The sequence below is a fragment of the Pleurodeles waltl genome, chromosome 4_2 (assembly GCF_031143425.1).
Source record: "Pleurodeles waltl isolate 20211129_DDA chromosome 4_2, aPleWal1.hap1.20221129, whole genome shotgun sequence".
Taxonomy (NCBI): Eukaryota; Metazoa; Chordata; class Amphibia; order Caudata; family Salamandridae; genus Pleurodeles; species Pleurodeles waltl.
Window position 1 is genome coordinate 1,036,956,304 of NC_090443.1, and position 18,289 is coordinate 1,036,974,592.

General features: G+C 46.8%; 1 protein-coding gene across 6 annotated transcripts in view; it reads left to right on the forward strand.

Moving 5' to 3' along the window:
- LOC138293662 (aldehyde dehydrogenase family 3 member B1-like) overlaps positions 1 to 18,289 on the forward strand; it is a 144,987-nt gene that overhangs the window by 108,022 nt on the left and 18,676 nt on the right. For all 6 annotated transcript variants that reach the window (XM_069232963.1, XM_069232961.1, XM_069232962.1 and 3 more), the window contains exon 7: positions 9,102 to 9,488. In XM_069232963.1, the coding sequence (XP_069089064.1) occupies positions 9,102 to 9,488 (387 nt within the window). The remainder of the gene's footprint in view (positions 1 to 9,101; positions 9,489 to 18,289) is intronic.

The window sequence follows — 18,289 nt, forward strand, 5'->3', positions numbered from 1 at the left end:
CACTAGATGGCGGAATAATGCATAGCATGTGTATCTGCAACTACACATGTCATCGAACATATATATATATATATATATATTCACTAAGGTTACAGGGACATTATAGTTAGGTAATAGAATTTTAAAAAACTTAGAAATTCACTTTAAAAACCAAAGGTTACAGGGACGTTACAGTTAGGTTCTGAATTTACTCGTACAAAACCATAGAAATTCAGCAGTTAGAGTTCTTTCAAGTAACTATAACTCACTCCCTAAGGTAACTATAACTCACGCCCCTGCCATGCACAGTTATCTGATCAATAATTGTACTGCAGGTGTTCGTGTCATTATCAATGATGTTATCAAAGATGTCATGAGTGCTGAAATTTGTGGTGTAATTAGCAGTGCATGGTGAGGGCACGAGCTATGGTTACCTTAGGGAGCAAGTTATAATTACTTGAAAGAAGTCTAACTGTAACTGTTGCATTTCTATGTTTTTTTTTTTTCAGTGAATGTCCACGTTTTATTTAATGTAAAGTAATTTTCATTGCTGTATGTTAATCCAACCACCCCACGTTTTAGGCAAGGCCCTGCGGCCAACCCCTATAACAACCTGTAGGAGGCTGGCCTGGTTTGTAGTGTGTACCTAAGGTACTTACACTTTATATCCGGTCCAGTTATCCCTTATTAGTGAAATGTAGGCAGTGTTCTAGCAGCTTAGGCTGTCTAGAGATAGCTGTAGCTGAGCAGCTTAGGTTGAACTAGGAGACATGCAAAGCTCCTGCAATACCACTATAGTTACACAGTACTTATATACAACAAAAGACAATACTCGGTGTTACCAAAAATAAAGGTACTTTATTTTAGTGACACCAGGCCAAAAATATCTTAGAGGCAATATGCCTTCTGGAGGTAAGTATTATTTACAATATATACACTAGAGATCAAAATCAGGTAAGTAAATAGTCATAGAATAGTGCAAACAGCAGAAAATACAATAGAATGCAATAGGCCTAGGGCCGGGTTCTGCAAAATTTGTCCTGGAGAGCTGGGTCCATGCCAGGTTTTTAGCATATCCACATTTAGAAAAAAGATGTTTCAGAAATCTACATTTTTCTAAATGTGTATATGCTAAAAATCTGGCATGGACCTGGCTCTCCAGGACTGAATTTGCAGAACCCTGGCCTAGGGGCAACACAAACCACATACTAAGAAAGTGGAATGCGAATAACGAATTCCCCCATAGGCAAGTTTAGTGTGTAGAGGAGCGCTGGGAGTGTAGGAAAACACCAAAGGTAAGTAAAATACTCCACCCCAGAGCCCAGAGAAACAGGAGTAAAGTACTGCAAGTTTCCTCAGGACACACTACAAGTCCTGAAAAGATATTTTGCAAGAACCAAGCAAGACCGCAGTCAAAAAATGGTGGATTCCTGGACCTGAAGCCCTTTAAAGAGAGGAGACCAAGTCCAGAAGTCGCAGAAGATTCCAGGAAGGACAAGAGACCCTGTCAACCTAGAAGATGATGCAAAAGTGGATTCTCCGGTTAGAATAAGACTGCAGAAGAGCACCAAAGAAGATGGCTGTGGGTTCCTGCGTGATGCAGGAGATGTCCCATGTCGAGATGTTGGATGCAGGCAATTTGCGTTGCCGGATTCGTCCAACAAGTCTTGGTTCAAGTGAGGTCAGGTTTTGTGTCAAAATGGCACTGCCTGGACCCAAGGGGGACCTGGGGGCCTCAACTCAGACTGAGGAGGCAGAGGGGGCGCTCAGCACTTTAGAGAGCCCTCAGTCGACCAGGCAGCATCCACGGGAGTCCCAGGGCATGGGGACAAAGAAGGTGCAAAATGCTGTTGGTGCAGCACAACAAAAGAAGGTCCAACGCCGCCAGAGAATAACTCAGTGAGTTGTGCGTCGCAGGATGGAGTGCAGGGGACCTGGGCTACACTGTGCATGAAGGAATATTGGAAGAAGTGCACTGAAGCCTCAGGAGCTGAAGAAGACGCAGTGCGCAGGGATACTGTTGCAGCACAGGGAGGCAAGCTCTTACCTCGAACAACTTTGGACAGCTGGACTTTAGGACAGTAACGTCAGTCCACCATCTGTGTTCCAGAGAGCATGCTCGTCGCCATGAGAGGAGTCCCAGAGTACTGGTTGTCATCGAAGAAAGGTGCCTGCTGAAGCAGGGAAGTGACTCCGTCACTCCACGGGAGATTCCTTCGGTTCTTCTGGTGCAGGATGAAGACAGGCAGTCCTCAGAGCGTGCACACCTTGCAAACTGTTGCAGATGCTGGCTGGAGATGAAGTTTCAGGTTACAGTAGCCTTTCTGGATACTTTGTTGCAGTTACAGCAGTTCCTGGAGCAGTCTGCGGTTGATCTGACAGTCAGAAGCTGAAGCAGAGGTTGCAGAGTATTCCTGGAGAAGTCTTGCAAGCTGAATCTGAAGAGGAGCCCACAGGAGAGACCCTAAATAGCCCTTAAAGGGGGATTGGCTACCTACCCAGGTATGCACCTATCAGGGGGTCTCTGACGTCACCTGCTGGCACTGGCCACTCAGAGGCCTCCAGAGTGTCCCCACATCTTGGAAAACAAGATGGCTAATGCCAGGGACAGACTGGAGGAGCTCTGGGCACCAACCCTTTGGGTGGTGATGGACAGGGGACTGGTCACTCCCCTTTCCTTTGTTTAGTTTCACGCCAGAGCAGGGACTGGGGGTCCCTGAACCGGTGTAGACTGGTTTATGCAAGGAGGGCACAGTTTGTGCCCTTCAAAGCATTTCCAGAGGGTCTGGGAGGCTACCCCTCCCAAGACTGTAACACCTATTTCCAAAGGGAGAGGGTGTAACACCCTCCTCACTAAGGAAATGCATGGTTCTGCCCTCCTGGGACTGCGCTGCTCAGACACCAGGAGGACAGAAACCTGTCTGAGAGTTGGCAGCAGCTGGGGCTGCAGTGCAAAGCTCAGAGAGCTGGTTTGGCAGTACTGGGGGTCCATGATGGAGCCCCCAGGATGCATGGGATTGCCCCCCCATACCAGATTTGGAATGGGGGGTCAATTACATGATCTTAGACACCTCATATGTCCATATTCGGAGTTACCGTTGTGAAGACACATATATGTATTGACATATATGAAGTGCACGTATGTAATGATGCAAGGTTGTCCTCACACTTAGTAACTTTGCACCTAGCCTTCAGTAAATGAAGGTTAGACATATAGGTGACTTATAAGTTATTAAGTGCAGTGAAAATGGCTGTGAAATAGTGTGTGCACTATTTCACTCAGGCTGCGGTGGCAGTCCTGAAGAAAGGTTTGTCTGAGCTCCTTATGGGTGGCAAAAGAAATGCTGCAGCCCACAAGGATCTCCTGGAACCCCAATGCCCTGGGTACCTAGGTACCATATACTAGGGAATTATAAGGGTGTTCCAGTGTGCCAATTAGAATTGGAATATGAAGTCACTAGCCTATAGTGAGAGAGCATAAGCACTGGAGTTCTGGTTAGCAGAACTTCAGTGACACAGTTAAGCACTACTACCAACACACACTGGCCACAAACTATTAGCAATGGGGGGCTGGCAGGATCCCAGTGAGACAGGCAAAACATACTGACAAACAGGCAGAAATTGGGGGTAACATGCCAAGAAAGATGTTATTTTCCTACACAACCCAACCCCACACTGCGCACGGCCTTTGGCCGTGCACAGCAAGAGTTGGCCACAAGGCCTGGCTTGCAGCCAGGCCCAGACAGGCCAACCCCAATAACCACCCATCCCCGTGCTGCGCACAGCTGAACAATCTGTCTCTCTTCATATGAGAATGGGTGTGAGAGGATAGAGAGGATGTCTTTAGGTGTGAGAGTGTCTGGGTGTGAAATTGGGTGCAGGAGGGTCTGAGTTGTTTGTGAGTATGTGCATGAGTGAGTCTGTGAGTGAGTGTGTCAGGGTCTGAGTGGGTCTTTGAGTGGGTGCATGAGGATGTGAGTGGGTCTGTTAGTGGATGCAAGAGCGTCTGAGTCAGTCTGTGAGTGAGAGCCTGAATAGATCTGTGAATGGGTGCGTCAGAGTCTAAGTGGGTCTGTGAGTGGGTACATGAGGGTCTGAGTTGGTCTGTGAGTTGGTGTGTAAGTGTCTGAGTGGGTCTGTGACTGGGTGCGTCAGTCTGAGTGGGTCTATGAATTGGTGCAACAGTGTCTGAGTGTGTGCATGAGGGTCTGAGTGGGTTTGTGAATGGGTGCATCAGTATCCAAGTAGGTCTGTGAGTGGTTGACGAGGGTCTGGGTGGGTTGGTGAGTAGATGTGTCAGTGTCTGAGTGGGTCTGTGAGTGGGTGCATGAGTGTCCTAGTGGGTTTTAGAGTGGGGCATGAGTGTCTGAGTGGGTCTGTGACTGGGTGCGTTAGGGTCTGAGTGGGTCTGTGAGTGGGTGTTTCAGTGTCTGAGTGGGTGCGTCAGTGTGTGAGTGGGTCTGTGAGTGGGTGCATGAGGGTCTGAGTAGGTTTGCGAGTGGGTGCATGAGTGTCTGGGTTTGAAAGTGTGCTGCAGTCTGAGTGGGTGCATGCGTGTCTGAGTGGATGTGTAAGTGGGCGCATGAGTCTCTTGAGTGCATGTATGAGTGAATGAACTAGTGTATGAATGATCATGAATTTGTTTTAAAAAAATTCTTTGCTTATTGTGATAATTCGCGATTTATCACGATTATTGTGCATTGTGAAGAAAAATCATTTTAAACCCATAATTTGCCCCTAAAGCACCCTTATATCGCACTCCTGGGGTCAGGGTACCACCACCCTGACCCCTTATGCTACTTTTTATTTTGTTTTTCAGCCCTTGGGACCGTGTCTCGTTACCTAAAATGTCAGCCGAAACTTTCTCTTCAGGTTGTGACCAGCCAGTTACAGTGCTTCTATTTGTGCGTGCATTCATGAAAATTTTTGAATATTTTTTAATTATTCGTGACCACAGAGTTGCAAATTTGGATATCCTTTAATATCTCAAAACCTCCTGAACGGATTTACACCAAATAAGCGAAAGAGTAGCCTGTGTACTGAAAGCTAGCTTTCTGCCAAATTTGGTGTAATTCGGTCCAGTGGTCCGGGCTATAGTTGTGTCTAAAGGTCCTATGGGAATTAACATGGGAAATGCAACTTTTTTGACCCCCACTTTTTCTCAACCCCACTTAATGGATCATGCCCAAACTGTCCAGGCGCAACAAGAATCACCTGGGCAATTGTTTTGGGAACATTTTGTGAAGATTCATCAAATGGTGCCAAAGATATAGGCAAGGAAAAAACTATTTTTCTATGGAAACATGGTCCTAACCATAACTACCTAGTGGAGGCTGCCACTAGGTAATATATATGTTAACACTCTACGACATGCCACTGTACTTCATGCCATTCCACTCTGTCACGCCCTCCACTCTACAAAATGCCACTCCACTCTGTGCCCCTCCACTCTAAGACATTCTATTACACACCACTCTGGCATGCCACTCCACTCTACTCTACAGCATGCCACGCCACAAGACCTTTTGAAAGAAAAAAAAAAGAAAAAAATATATATATGACAAAAGACACTATGGTGGTCATTCTGACCCTGGCGGTCTTTGACCGCCAGGGCGGAGGACCGCGGGAGCACCGCCGACAGGCCGGCGGTGCTCCAATGGGGATTCCGACCGCGGCGGTAAAGCCGCGGTCGGACCGGCACCACTGGCGGGGTCCCGCCAGTGTACCGCGGCCCCATTGAATCCTCCGCGGCGGCGCAGCTTGCTGCACCGCCGCGGGGATTCCGACCCCCCCTACCGCCATCCAGATCCCGGCGGTCGGACCGCCGAGATCCGGATGGCGGTAGGGGGGGTCGCGGGGCCCCTGGGGGCCCCTGCAGTGCCCATGCCACTGGCATGGGCATTGCAGGGGCCCCCGTAAGAGGGCCCCTACATGTATTTCACTGTCTGCTGTGCAGACAGTGAAATACGCGACGGGTGCAACTGCACCCGTCGCACAGCTTCCACTCCGCCGGCTCGATTCCGAGCCGGCTTCATCGTGGAAGCCTCTTTCCCGCTGGGCTGGCTGGCGGTCTGAAGGAGACCGCCCGCCAGCCCAGCGGGAAAGTCAGAATTACCGCCGCGGTCTTTCGACCGCGGAACGGTAACCTGACGGCGGGACTTTGGCGGGCGGCCTCCGCCGCCCGCCAAGGTCAGAATGAGGGCCTATATGACACACCACTCCACTCTACTCTATAATACACCACTCCACTCTACAGCATGTGACTCCAATCTATGATACGCCACTCCTCTCTACTCTATGCCACTCAACTCTATGCCACTCCACCGTTCAACATGCTACTTCTCTGTGTGCCACTCCAATCTACGCCCCTCCACCCATTCTAAGACACTCTAGGACATGCCACTCTATGACATGCCACTTTACTCTACTCTACGACAATCCAGTCTACACCACTCCACTCTACAGCACTCTATTCCACTTTATGTCATTGCAATGAACACCACCTCACTCCGCTCTGTATGACATGTCACTCCTCTCCACGCGTGCACGTCCACTCTGAGACTCTATGCCTCTCTATGACAGGCCATGTCACCCCACTTTATGACATGCCACTCCACTGTAAGACACATCACTCTACTTCCTTCAACTGTAAGACACTCTACGATGCGCCACTCTGACAAGCCACTCCACTCTACTCTACAACATGCCACCCCACCCCACTCTAAGCCACGGCACTCTACAATACACTACTGCACGCTATGCCACTCTACACCACTGTACAACAGTCTACAACACAAAACTCCTCTCCATTCTACGACACTCCACTCCCCTCTTTGATAATCCGCTACACTCCATGGCACACCACTCCACTTTACTCCACTCTGTGCCACTCCACTGTACGCGATGACACTCCTAGCCACTCCATTCTATGCCACTCCACGCCACTCCACTCTAGGCCCTTGCACTCTAACATACTCTACGATACACCAGTCTATGACATGCCACTCCACTCTACTCCACCATACGCCACTCCACTGTACGCCACTGCACTCCAGTTTATCTCTCTCTGCTCTGTGCCACTGTATGCCACTCTACTATATGGCACGTTGCTCCACTCTACGACACGCCACTCCACTCTACCAGACGCCACTCCACTGTTTGACATTACACTCCACTGTATGACACTCCACTCCACTCTGTGCTCTTCAACTATAAGACACAGTACGACATACCACTCTATGACATGCCACTCCACTCTGCAACACAACACATCACCACTCCATGACCCTCCACTCTACTACACTGAGCAACACACTGAGACAACACTCCTCTCACTGTACTACTCACCACTTCACTCAACAGCACTGTACTCCACTCTACACAACTCCATGCTACTCCACTATACGACATGCCACTACTCTCTATGACATGCCGCTACTTTCGATGACTTGCCACGCCACTGTACACTACTGCACTGTATGCCAAACCACTGTACGCCACTCCACACATGTTACTTCACTCTATGCCACTCCACTCTATTCCACAGTACTCTACACCATGACACTGCCCCTCTCTCCACTCTATGCCACTCCACTGTGTGATACACCACTTCACTCTACGACCTGCCACTCCTCCCTTTGATCAGCCACTGCACTGTACAACACTCCAATCTATGACACTCCAGTCAACTCCATTCTGCAACACACCACTCCTCTCTATAAACTGCCACTCCACGACATGCCACTCTACTCTAAAGCAGTCCACTCTGAGTCACAACACTCTACGCCACAACCCTGTACGACACTGCACTCCATTCCCCTCCACTGCATGCCCCTCCACTCTACTCCATTGTACGAAATGCCACTTCACTCTACAACACTCCACTCCAGTCCACTCTATGACACGCCAGTCCACTCCCCAACGTGCCATTCCACTCTATGGCACTTCACTTCACGCCCCTCCACTCTAAGGCACATTATTCTATGTCACGCTACTCTACTCTACAACACCTAGTAAACTCTACTCCATGACACTCTTCTCCAGGACTCTGTTTGACACTTTACTCCATTGTACGACATTCAATTCTGTGAAATGCCACTCCACTCTACAACATGCCACTCCACTATACACCACTCCAGTCTGCGACAATGCACATTAGTCAACTCTGTGGCACGCCACTCCACTCTACCACACTCTACGGAGCTCCACTTTACACCCCATGGTCTAAGACAGTCTATGACACGCAATTCTATGACACACCACTCCACACTACTCTGTGGCATACAATTACACTTTAAGCCACTCCACTCCACAGCACTCCACTCTACGATACTCCACTCTATCACACTACACCCTACAATTTGAAACACATTTTTATTTAAAAAAAACATTTAAATTCAATGAAAAAACAAAGGTTGAGAATATGTTATAGCTGGGAAAACGTTATTAGTAATTTGTATACAAAACCAACTTATCTTCACCAAGATTAGAAATAGTTTGCTCCCCAGCTAACACCTACTATGAATTGGGCATCTTTACACACTGTTCTGAATTCGCTAGCCAGACTAGATGAACTATAACTCTTTCTGCTCCCATGCAGAGTGTTCTCATAAATTGTCATTTGAGATGTCATGGGTAACAGGTTAAAAATATACAACAATTAAAATCAGATTGAAGAGGCCTTATGACTATTAGGAGTTTCTTCCCTGTGTAATGTCCTTGTAACATGCAATCTGTGAGTCAGCTAACAGTGATTTTCAGATACTTTTTTCCAATGCCAGATGTGCATGCCACGGTAGTGGAGGCAAATGTGACCCAGTAAGGTTATCTAGAGCAACTTCACACATCCACACATTAACTACAACATTGTAGAATAGCAGTGAAAATACATGACAGTGATAATAGCTGTGTTGGCTTGTCATACCTTGAGCTCAAACATGGTGGACAGCACCTATAAACTTATAAGTGTGAGATGACAACCCATGCATCATCACAAACATCACTCCCAGCCCAGCTAACTTATGACAAGTGTGAGGTGACATTTATGTGTTATTATTCTAGTCAACATGCTGCCTTGTCTCCTGACATTGAATTAATAACTAACTCTTTGTTTCTTACTTCAGGGAGCCCCAGAGTTGGGAAAATCATAATGACTGCTGCAGCGAAGCAGCTGACACCAGTCACCCTGGAACTGGGTGGGAAGAACCCCTGCTTCATTAGTGATGGATGTGACCCCAAGATCACAGCCAACCGGGTCCTGTGGTCCCGCTTTTTCAATGCTGGGCAGACCTGCACTGCCCCAGACTATGTGCTGTGCACAAAACAGATGCGCGACCTGTTGCTACCAGCCATGAGGGAGACTTTGGTGGAGTTTTATGGAAAGGACCCGCAGCAGTCCCCCGACTTAGCACGTATTATCAACGACAAACACTTCCAGAGGTTAAAGGCACTGCTGGAATCTGGCACCGTAGCCATCGGTGGAGGATATGACGAGAAGGAGAGATATATCGGTGCGTGGGTTTGAAGCATTATTTTCCGTTATGCTTTTAGAAACTGGTAAAACTCTTTTATTTGTCTGTTTTCTCTGGAACCATCTTTAAAGCCTTTTCAAACCACCAGCATCTCATTTCTTCTTACCACTGATCTAAAAGGTGCATTTCTGCATGCTTGGAGGTTCATTCTTCTTCTAGCACTGTATGTGAGTGTTATAAGCTGAACTAAGCAGCATCTTCTTTCTTCATCCATAAATCCCACAGACATAGACACATATATATATATGCCCCTAAGCAAAGGAATCTACTGCGGAGCATAAGAAGTGGTTCCACTCACCAATGTTGAAATTTCGGAGGCATTAATACTGAGCTAAAACTGCATCTCTGCGCTATGACCATCACGGTCCAGACATTTCTGATTTTTTTCTCCTGCACTGCTCATAATTTTTCCATCCGCATAAGGCCCAAAAATCTATATTGCCACTCCTCCAAATAAGGTCTTGTCGTTTTCCCCACAATACAATTAACACCTGTCTGTCGGTGCATAGTGCCACTAATTGAGTGCGGGGGAAAGTCTGCTTGTTGGGGAGGTTTAGGAGTGAGTAGGCTGGAAATGGAACATGTTGTCAACTGCATCCAGCATTCCCGGATTTGTATATAATTATGGGTTGTGCTATAACAGATGTGTTAGTGTATTGTATTACCACATTTCCTCCAGCATTCTGATTCCTGTCCCATTTGTATAACATGCTGGAGGTATAGTTCCAGTAAACCACTGGTTTTTAGAGTGCTTCTCTTCCAGCTGTACTTTACACAGTTATGCCCATCCTGCGATGGATGTCTCTCCATTCCTTTCCCATGAGCGTACAACCTAATACAACTTCCCACCGACATTGCTCAAAAGGTTTGTCTTCTTTGGAGCTATTTGTTAAGAACTTGTAGAGCTCAGAGATGAATTTCGTACCCCTGTTCTCTGTAATCATCTACTTTTCTTTTAGGGGATCTCCATTGATAGTCACAAGCACTGAATAGTCCCGCCAACATGCGGGGATCCCGGAGCACCTTTTCATAGTATATCTTCTTAAGTGTAGATATTCCCCTATCTTCGGAAAGGCCTACAGAGTCACTTAAGCGAAAAAAGCATTATGCAACGTATAGGAACAGGGTACAATGGCCCGATTCTTTAGATTGTACTTTAAAAAGGGCCAGGTAATTCATAAATGTATATAATTTAAAGCTAATGTTTTGTAAAAAAATAAAAAGAGCTTAAATCTCTTTCTTGTAAAAGTAAAAAGATGACAGATAGCAGGGCAGTGTATCCCCATAGGCTGTCGTTATGTGAGTTTAAAACAGTGTCTGTGCATTTAAGGACCCAGGGACCACCAGTGCCCAATCATGCCCAGCAGATGGCAATTCCTTCAGTTCTTTTTTCCGGCTCCTGGTGACAGGATCCTGGAGCATTGAGATTAACGTTTTTAGGCTTTTTCTCCTCAAAATACACGAGTGGAATTTTGTGACAACAACTTAATTTGACAATTTTTATCTTTCCCTTACATTTTCTGCCTTTTTCTGGCAGAAAAGTGAGGTACTTTGTCAAATAAAACACCATCTTTGTTTGACAAGTGTCCTGCCTGTGGGAGAAAGAAGGCCAAATCAGACCCTCACAATCTCTGCATCTTCTGCCTTCCAGCATGCTGTCTTCCTGATTCTTGTCATCACTGCAGGAACTTTTCAAGGTGCACCCTGAGGGAAAGAGAGGAAATTCACCTCCATGGCACTGAAGAGACACACAGGCAGCAGGGGCATGGTGAAGGTGGGACTTCAGAGGGAGGAGAGGGTCAGTCCTCTACCAAGGCTCTGCCATCTACCTCTGAAGGACATGGAAGGTCCAAAAAGAGAGTTCCAGCCCAAAAATAACATCGGTCCCAGTTGAGAGGTTCAACGTTGAGGCAAGGCATGGTTCTCACTTGTTCGCCGTCAAGGGCTGGATCGACGTTTAGGAAGAGACCCAGATTGACGTTGAGAGAAGGCAAGTCGAAGACTCATCACCATCGACACGCAGAACAAGACATTGAGGAGTGTGTCAGCAACAGGGAGGAGTGGATCGACGTCAAGGTGTCAACGGACGCCGACGTCAAGGAGCAGATCAACTTCAAGGTGTCAAAGGTGGTCGACGTCAAGAAGTCTTTTGACCTTGAGGACACAATAGAAGACAAGGAAGACACATTTATTCATCGTCAGACTTCGAATATTCGAGGATATACTCTCCTTCACCTGTTGTAGTACTAAGCTCTCCTCCGCCACCTCCTCCTCCACTGCCAATTCCTCCACCACCATCACCTTCAGTGCCCCTCCACTGGTGCCAGTTCCGCCATTTATGGAGGCTTCTCCTCCAAGGTCTAGATCACATTCCAGAATGCACCATCGTTTGCGCAATCACAGATGCCACAGTTCCAGGCATTCATCGCCATCTTCAATGCGCTCTCACCATCGTACTCATTCATGCCAAACAAGATCCAGATCATATACAAGATCTCAACATTGTTCCTATATACTATTTCTTCCACTTCTACAGGAGGAAGTGGAAGGATATTCACCGACTCTGATTCACCACCACCTCACACTCTCCGGTGGATGATGTTACTTTCTTTCAGGAGGTCCTGGTAAGAGGAGCTGCGAAGCTCGAAATACATATGTCAGTGCCTACTCCTTCAACATCTGTTATATTTGAGACTCTTCACCACCAGTCAGCATCAAAAACACTACTGCCTCTGGTGACAGGCCTCCTAGAGCCAGACATGGAACTATTTTTGACCCCTGCCTCAGTTAAAGTTGCTCCATCGAGGCTACAGAAAAAAATCGACCTCTCGAGTGGCATCCTCTCTTCTTCTGCTCTGGCTCACCTCTGGGCTCAGTGGTCATATTAGCTGGCAAAAACACCATGCCACTTCTTCTGCTTCATCTGTGCCACCTGATAAGGAGAGCAGAAAACTGGACTCTGTCGGTCGCAAAGTCTGTAGCACAGCTACAACCACCATGAAGGTGGCCAGTGCAGCTGCCCTCCTCTGCAAGTAAGATAGAGCGCTATGAAAATCTATTCAACAATTTTGTGAGCATCTTCACAGGGACAAGTGGGAAGGCTTTCAGGAAATTGTCAACGAGGGCTTGATGGTATACAATCAGGTCATCAGTGCCGCAGCGGATTCTTCCTTGTTAGCAGCACACAAATACTGCCACGGCATAGCCTTATGAAGGCACTCTTGGCTCTGTTTAACAACTCTCAAACCGGAGTCAAAGCAAAGGATCCTTAACCTTCCATTCTCAGGGTCCACTCTCTTCGGCAGCCACAATGACGACGAAATAACCTCCATGGAAGCTGAGATAGAAATCCTGGAGGCAGTTGGACTGGAAAGGCCAAAAGAACAAAGAAGTCCTTTCAAGCAGTGCCAGCGCCACTTTTACCCTCAGAGGGTTCAAACCCCTCACTGATAGCAAGGTCGACCTTACCAGCAACAACAATGAAAGCATTCTAGAGGAGATCCACCCAACAACCTGCTCAAGGGGGTAAACGTAAAACATGCTCCAAGCCGTGAATCTTCCCTTCTCCCTCTTCCATTACCCACTCCTGTAGGGAGAAGCATCTCTCTTTTTCTGGCAGACTGGCAACAAATCATGCACAATACCTGGGTTTTAAATATTGTTGGAAATGGGTGTTGTCTCAGATTCACAAGTCCCCCACCAACCATACTGTCCAACTACCATCTGCATTTGCTATGTTCGAAAGTCAACATCCTACTACAGAAACAGGTGGTGGGGGCTGTTCCCCACAGTCAAAGGAGAACAGCCATTTATTCCAGATACTTTCTTGTGAAGAAGAAAGGCAAGAAGAAATTCAGACCCATTCTTGACTTGAAAATAGCCGACAAGTGCATTCGACAAGAAAAGTTTTGGAAGCTGGCATTACATCAGATCTATTCACAGTTACAACAGGGAGACTGGCTCTGCTCAATAGACATTCAGGATGCATACCTTCATGTACTAGTCACCAAGAAACATCGTAAACTATTGAGGCTCGTCGTGGAGCAGAATTATTATTCATATCAAGTACTTCCTTTTGGCCTCAAGTCAGCATCCTGAACTTTCTCAAAGTGAATGGCAGTAGTGGCTGCCCACCTCAGAAAACATTGAATCTTCCCCTATCCAGACGAATGGTTAATCAAGACATCCACTGCTCAGGAAGTCTAGCTTCATCACAACTGGGCAGGTGATCTCCTTTGCTGGTTGGGGCTTTATATCAACCACAGCAAGTCAACATCTACCCCTCTTCAGACTTTACATTATTTGTGGGCCTCCATTGACACCGTTCAAGCAAAAGTGTGTCCTTTCGGAGGAAAGGTTGTTATTGATCCGTATGGTGTCATTCTCTCATGAAAGCTTTTCATCCCGCGGTGAGGTCAGTGTCACCACTCCTCGGCTTGATGGCCTCCTGTATCTTCCTCACTCAGAATGGCCATCTCCATGGGCGCCCTGTCCAGGAATGTCTTGAGGATCAGTGGGACCAGCTAACGGGAAACTGAGAGGACAGGATCATACTATCCCTTCATGCAAAACAGTCCCTGAAATGGTGGTGTTCTCCAGCCAACCTGCTTCAAGGGATGCCATTTCATCAACAGGTTCCCTCTCTTCCAACCAGGGACAATGGGGAATGCCCTATGGATTGAGTGGTCTAGCAAATTTCTCTGTGCCTTTCTGCTGATTCCCTGGATCATGTCAGTCCACCTCAAACTGTCCCACTCGAGAGCCAGGATGATCCCAATTGCCCGAGAGTGGCCACGTCACTAGTGGTTCATGGACCTTCTTTACTGGTCAGAGTGTTGCATAGGTTCTCATTATCCTAGTGAGACTACTGGATATGGCCGGCAGAATCACTTGTACTGCGGGGGACTGAGTCCCGAACCCACATCAGGTGACACCTGTCGGCCTCATCCGGGTTTTGTTCCGGCTAACTAGCATTGCCTCATCTCCACCCAAGAGCAGGGATGATCAGGCAACCGGGCGCATGACAGAAATGACTCCTCAGGGAAATCGTGGTCACTCAGATCTAATCCGTTTCTCTCAGTTACATTAATCTCACATATGCAAGGACAATCAGAGGCAGAGTATAATTCAATAAGGTTTTATTGAAGTAACAGCATCTTAGATAATAAAGCATGTATTGCAATAACTAGGACGATGGAGCACAAAAAGATTAAGATTGTGACAAGAAGAGTGAAACATAAAAATAACGCTACCATATTGTCACTAAGATCGTTAAGAATAGTTCCTACCTAGGCTGTTAGAGCACAGCATGTTAAGCTCTATTTCTGCCCTTCAGGTTCCCCCTGGGAAGACATCATCCCTCATACCTGAGCAAAAGGCCTGTAGTCTACATAAGCAGCTGCAGCGAAGCACTCAGCAATAAGCATATAGTCGTAGTCATATGGCTGGAATCTCCCTCTAACGTGTAACGTACATGGGTCAAAGTAGTGTTTATATGATAAAACAGCTGATGTTCCAAGAAAGGATCCCCACGTAAGAGTGTATATGTTTCTGTGAACATTGGAGACAAAGCGTACCACTTTTGCTGCCAACCTATCTTACTACAGCCTTGAGAAAAGCACATAGTGAAAGAAATGTCTTGTTTAAGAACGTAGTGCTGACCTAGGCGAAGAACAGCTGGACAGAGAAAATAAAACAAGTCCGCAAATGTGGCTATTGTTAAAGTAATATAACAAAGCTGGAATAAAACATATCTAAGTTAAGGTTCACTTGGGAGCCTACAGAAAATGTCCTTCACAACCCTCTTTTTTTTTTCAAAATCCCATTATCAGGGATTTTCTAGAAGGGTTGAGGAAGGTTTTCCCTCCCGTTAGGTGTCCTTCCCCTCCGTGGGAGCTCAACATAGTCTTTTCACAACTCATGCAGGATTCTTCTGAACCCTTTCACATGTCATCCCTGCAGCATCTCTCATGGAAGACCGCTTTCCACGTAGCAATCACTTCAGCTCGCGGGGTTAGCGAAATCCTGGACTTATGTTCTCACGAAGCATATACAGTGTTTCACTGTAATAAAGTAGTCATGAGGACACACCCGAAATTCCTCCTGAAGGTTATTTTGGATTTCCATGTAAATCAGATTTTTTTTTTAACCAACCTTCTTTCAGCATCCTTCAACCCCGGCTGAAAGAGCTCTTCATTCCCTAGATGTAAGGAGTGAAGTTTATCGAGATAAAACAGGTGACCTATGTAGAATGGGCCAATTGTTTATCAGTTATGGCCCGGTCCGTACAGGTTTAGCCACCTCCAAGCAATCCATTTCCTGATGGATAGTGTCTTGCATCCTGCTCTGTTGCTGGGTATGATGGATCCTGCTGGAATGTAATTGAGGAATAGTTGGGCTGTTCCTGCCGTTCATCCTCCTCATCCAAGTCTTGGCATTTTACATGCAACTGTGATGGAACACTGGCTGCGCCAAACATTCCGTCCTCCTGAGAATAAATGTCCTCGTCATCATCTAGGAGATGCTGTGTAGGGTATGGCAACACCTTGCTCGGAGAAGTATGCCTTGGAAGAATTGGCGATGTTTTATCCCCCATGGTGATAAAAGAAATAGGGAGGAATCTTGCCGAATCCTGCTGTACCATCAAATCTCCAGATGATGGTATCATCGCCGATGATTGCGCTGACAAAATCTCCAACATTGTCGTCGACAGTTCAGTTTTTGTCGTCGATGGTTCCTTCGTCGATGGTTCCCTCGTCGACAGTTCTCTCGTCGACGGTGCTGTCGTCGCAGGTGTGCTCATCGATGGTGCCTTCTTCAGCCTCATCGACGGGTGTTTCGTCGACGGTGCCTTTTTATAGATTTTGGCGGTGATGATCGTTGTTGAAGAAAGCGGCGACGATGTAACTATCATTGGAGACACCGCTGTTGTCGACGTCACTGTTGTCGCTGTGACTGTCGACACAGTCGTCGATGGGGTTGTCATCGACGGGCCATTTTTGGCAGCATCTGAGGAGAGTCTTACCGGGTCCTTTGCTGGTGACAGGGACAGAGAGGCACTTCTTGTGGGTGCCTTTTTTCCCCGCAGGTGTAGTAGGCTCTGAGCGAACCTCTTTCAAGAGTTTTGAGTGGGTCTCTGATCCCGAGGAAGCAGTCTCTTGGCGCTTATGCTTCTCTACAGATGTATATTTCGTCTTTTTAGCAACTTTCTTCGGTGGCTTCTCAGGCAGCCTTCCTTTCTCTCCAGGTCTTTTTAAGGAGTGAGAAGTATGAGATGAGGTCTCACTCTCATCTGAAGACGGGTTTTCCATGGCTTTCTGTCTTTGTAGCCACAAAAAAGCCTACCCTCACGGTCCTTGGGGGTTTTCTGACTGAAGGTGCAACAGATCTTACAGTCTCTCACCTTGTGATCTGGATGCAGGCAGTAGATGCATTTGTTGTGGGGATCATCATCATGCAGTCTCTTCTTCCCACAACTGCTACAATCTCTGAAAAAACCTTTCTTAGTCTGTTGAGACATATTGTCACTGCAATGCTGGGTTTCTCTGAGAGAAATAATCCTGTCAGAAAAATAAACTGAGCAGAGCTCAGGGAGACTCCCTTCACACGACGTGCGTTAGAAAATCTGAGGGAAAGAGCCTCTGGTGGGAGTATTCTAGAGGGTGTTGACGCCTGATTGGCTGTGGCTCAAGTTTGGGTCTTTTTATAAAAGAACATGGATAGGCTATTTGGGCCATTTGGGCCTAGTATGTAACACTTTCTGCTATGTGTATTTGAAGTTACAGTGAGGCTTCCACCTCGACGACGGGAATGATTCAAGCATGTGAATCTATGAAAAATACCAATACTGGAGAACCACAGTTAGAGATAAGTAACTAATTTTCTTTGGACTCGCAGCAAATGGCATGGAATATAGCCTCTGAAATCTGGATTCCGCTCCCCCTGCCACCAGTCCGTGCCTGGGCATGTTACTTCTGCTTTCATTTCCTTGAAACACACAGCCATATCCGATGAAAAAATTCCACAAAAAATCATATTAGGCAGGCGGTCAAAATGATTGAGCAGAATGGGCCTCATCCTCTCCTGGGCGTGGCTGCACCACTGATAGCTGCACCCCTATCCAAGCAAGAGTGATCTCACATCTGGACTTCTGGATTTGTATTCTCTCTGTAGACCTCTTAAAAGCAGTCCTCTATAAAGCTGCAGGATTAACCATACACATGGAACCATATGACCACATTCGCTGACCTTAATTGGTTCCCACTCCAAGCCTTCTGCACTTCTGCGTTAGCCTTTATTGTATTGAAAGTTCTGACACTTAACTCACTCTGCTGCATGAAACACAAACTGAAGTGGAGACGTCTTCTCAGCACTGTCACCTGGAACCCCTGTGCTACAGGTCTTTGAAGTATTCTTTTCATGTTTTGGTCCAAAGAAACCCATGAATATCAAGTCAGGCTGTTCTTTCCCATTCTTGAGAATCAACCAATTCTAAAGAATGTTACATCGTGAGCCAGTGCTCTGTCAGTCATTGCCTCTGAAGGACTCAGCACTATAACCCCACTTTTCATTCAAGTTTTCAACACTTGGATACTTCCTCAATGTGAAAGGACCAAACCTTCCTTTATAAATAGAATATCTGCTGTCTTCTACATTCTTCATTCCTACCCCCTTTACTTCCCTCTCATTTCTTTCTAGCCCCAGGGCTTTTACTCTCTCACTTACCGCATATCTGAGATTTATCAGGCCACATTCTCTACCCATGCACGACACTTGCATCG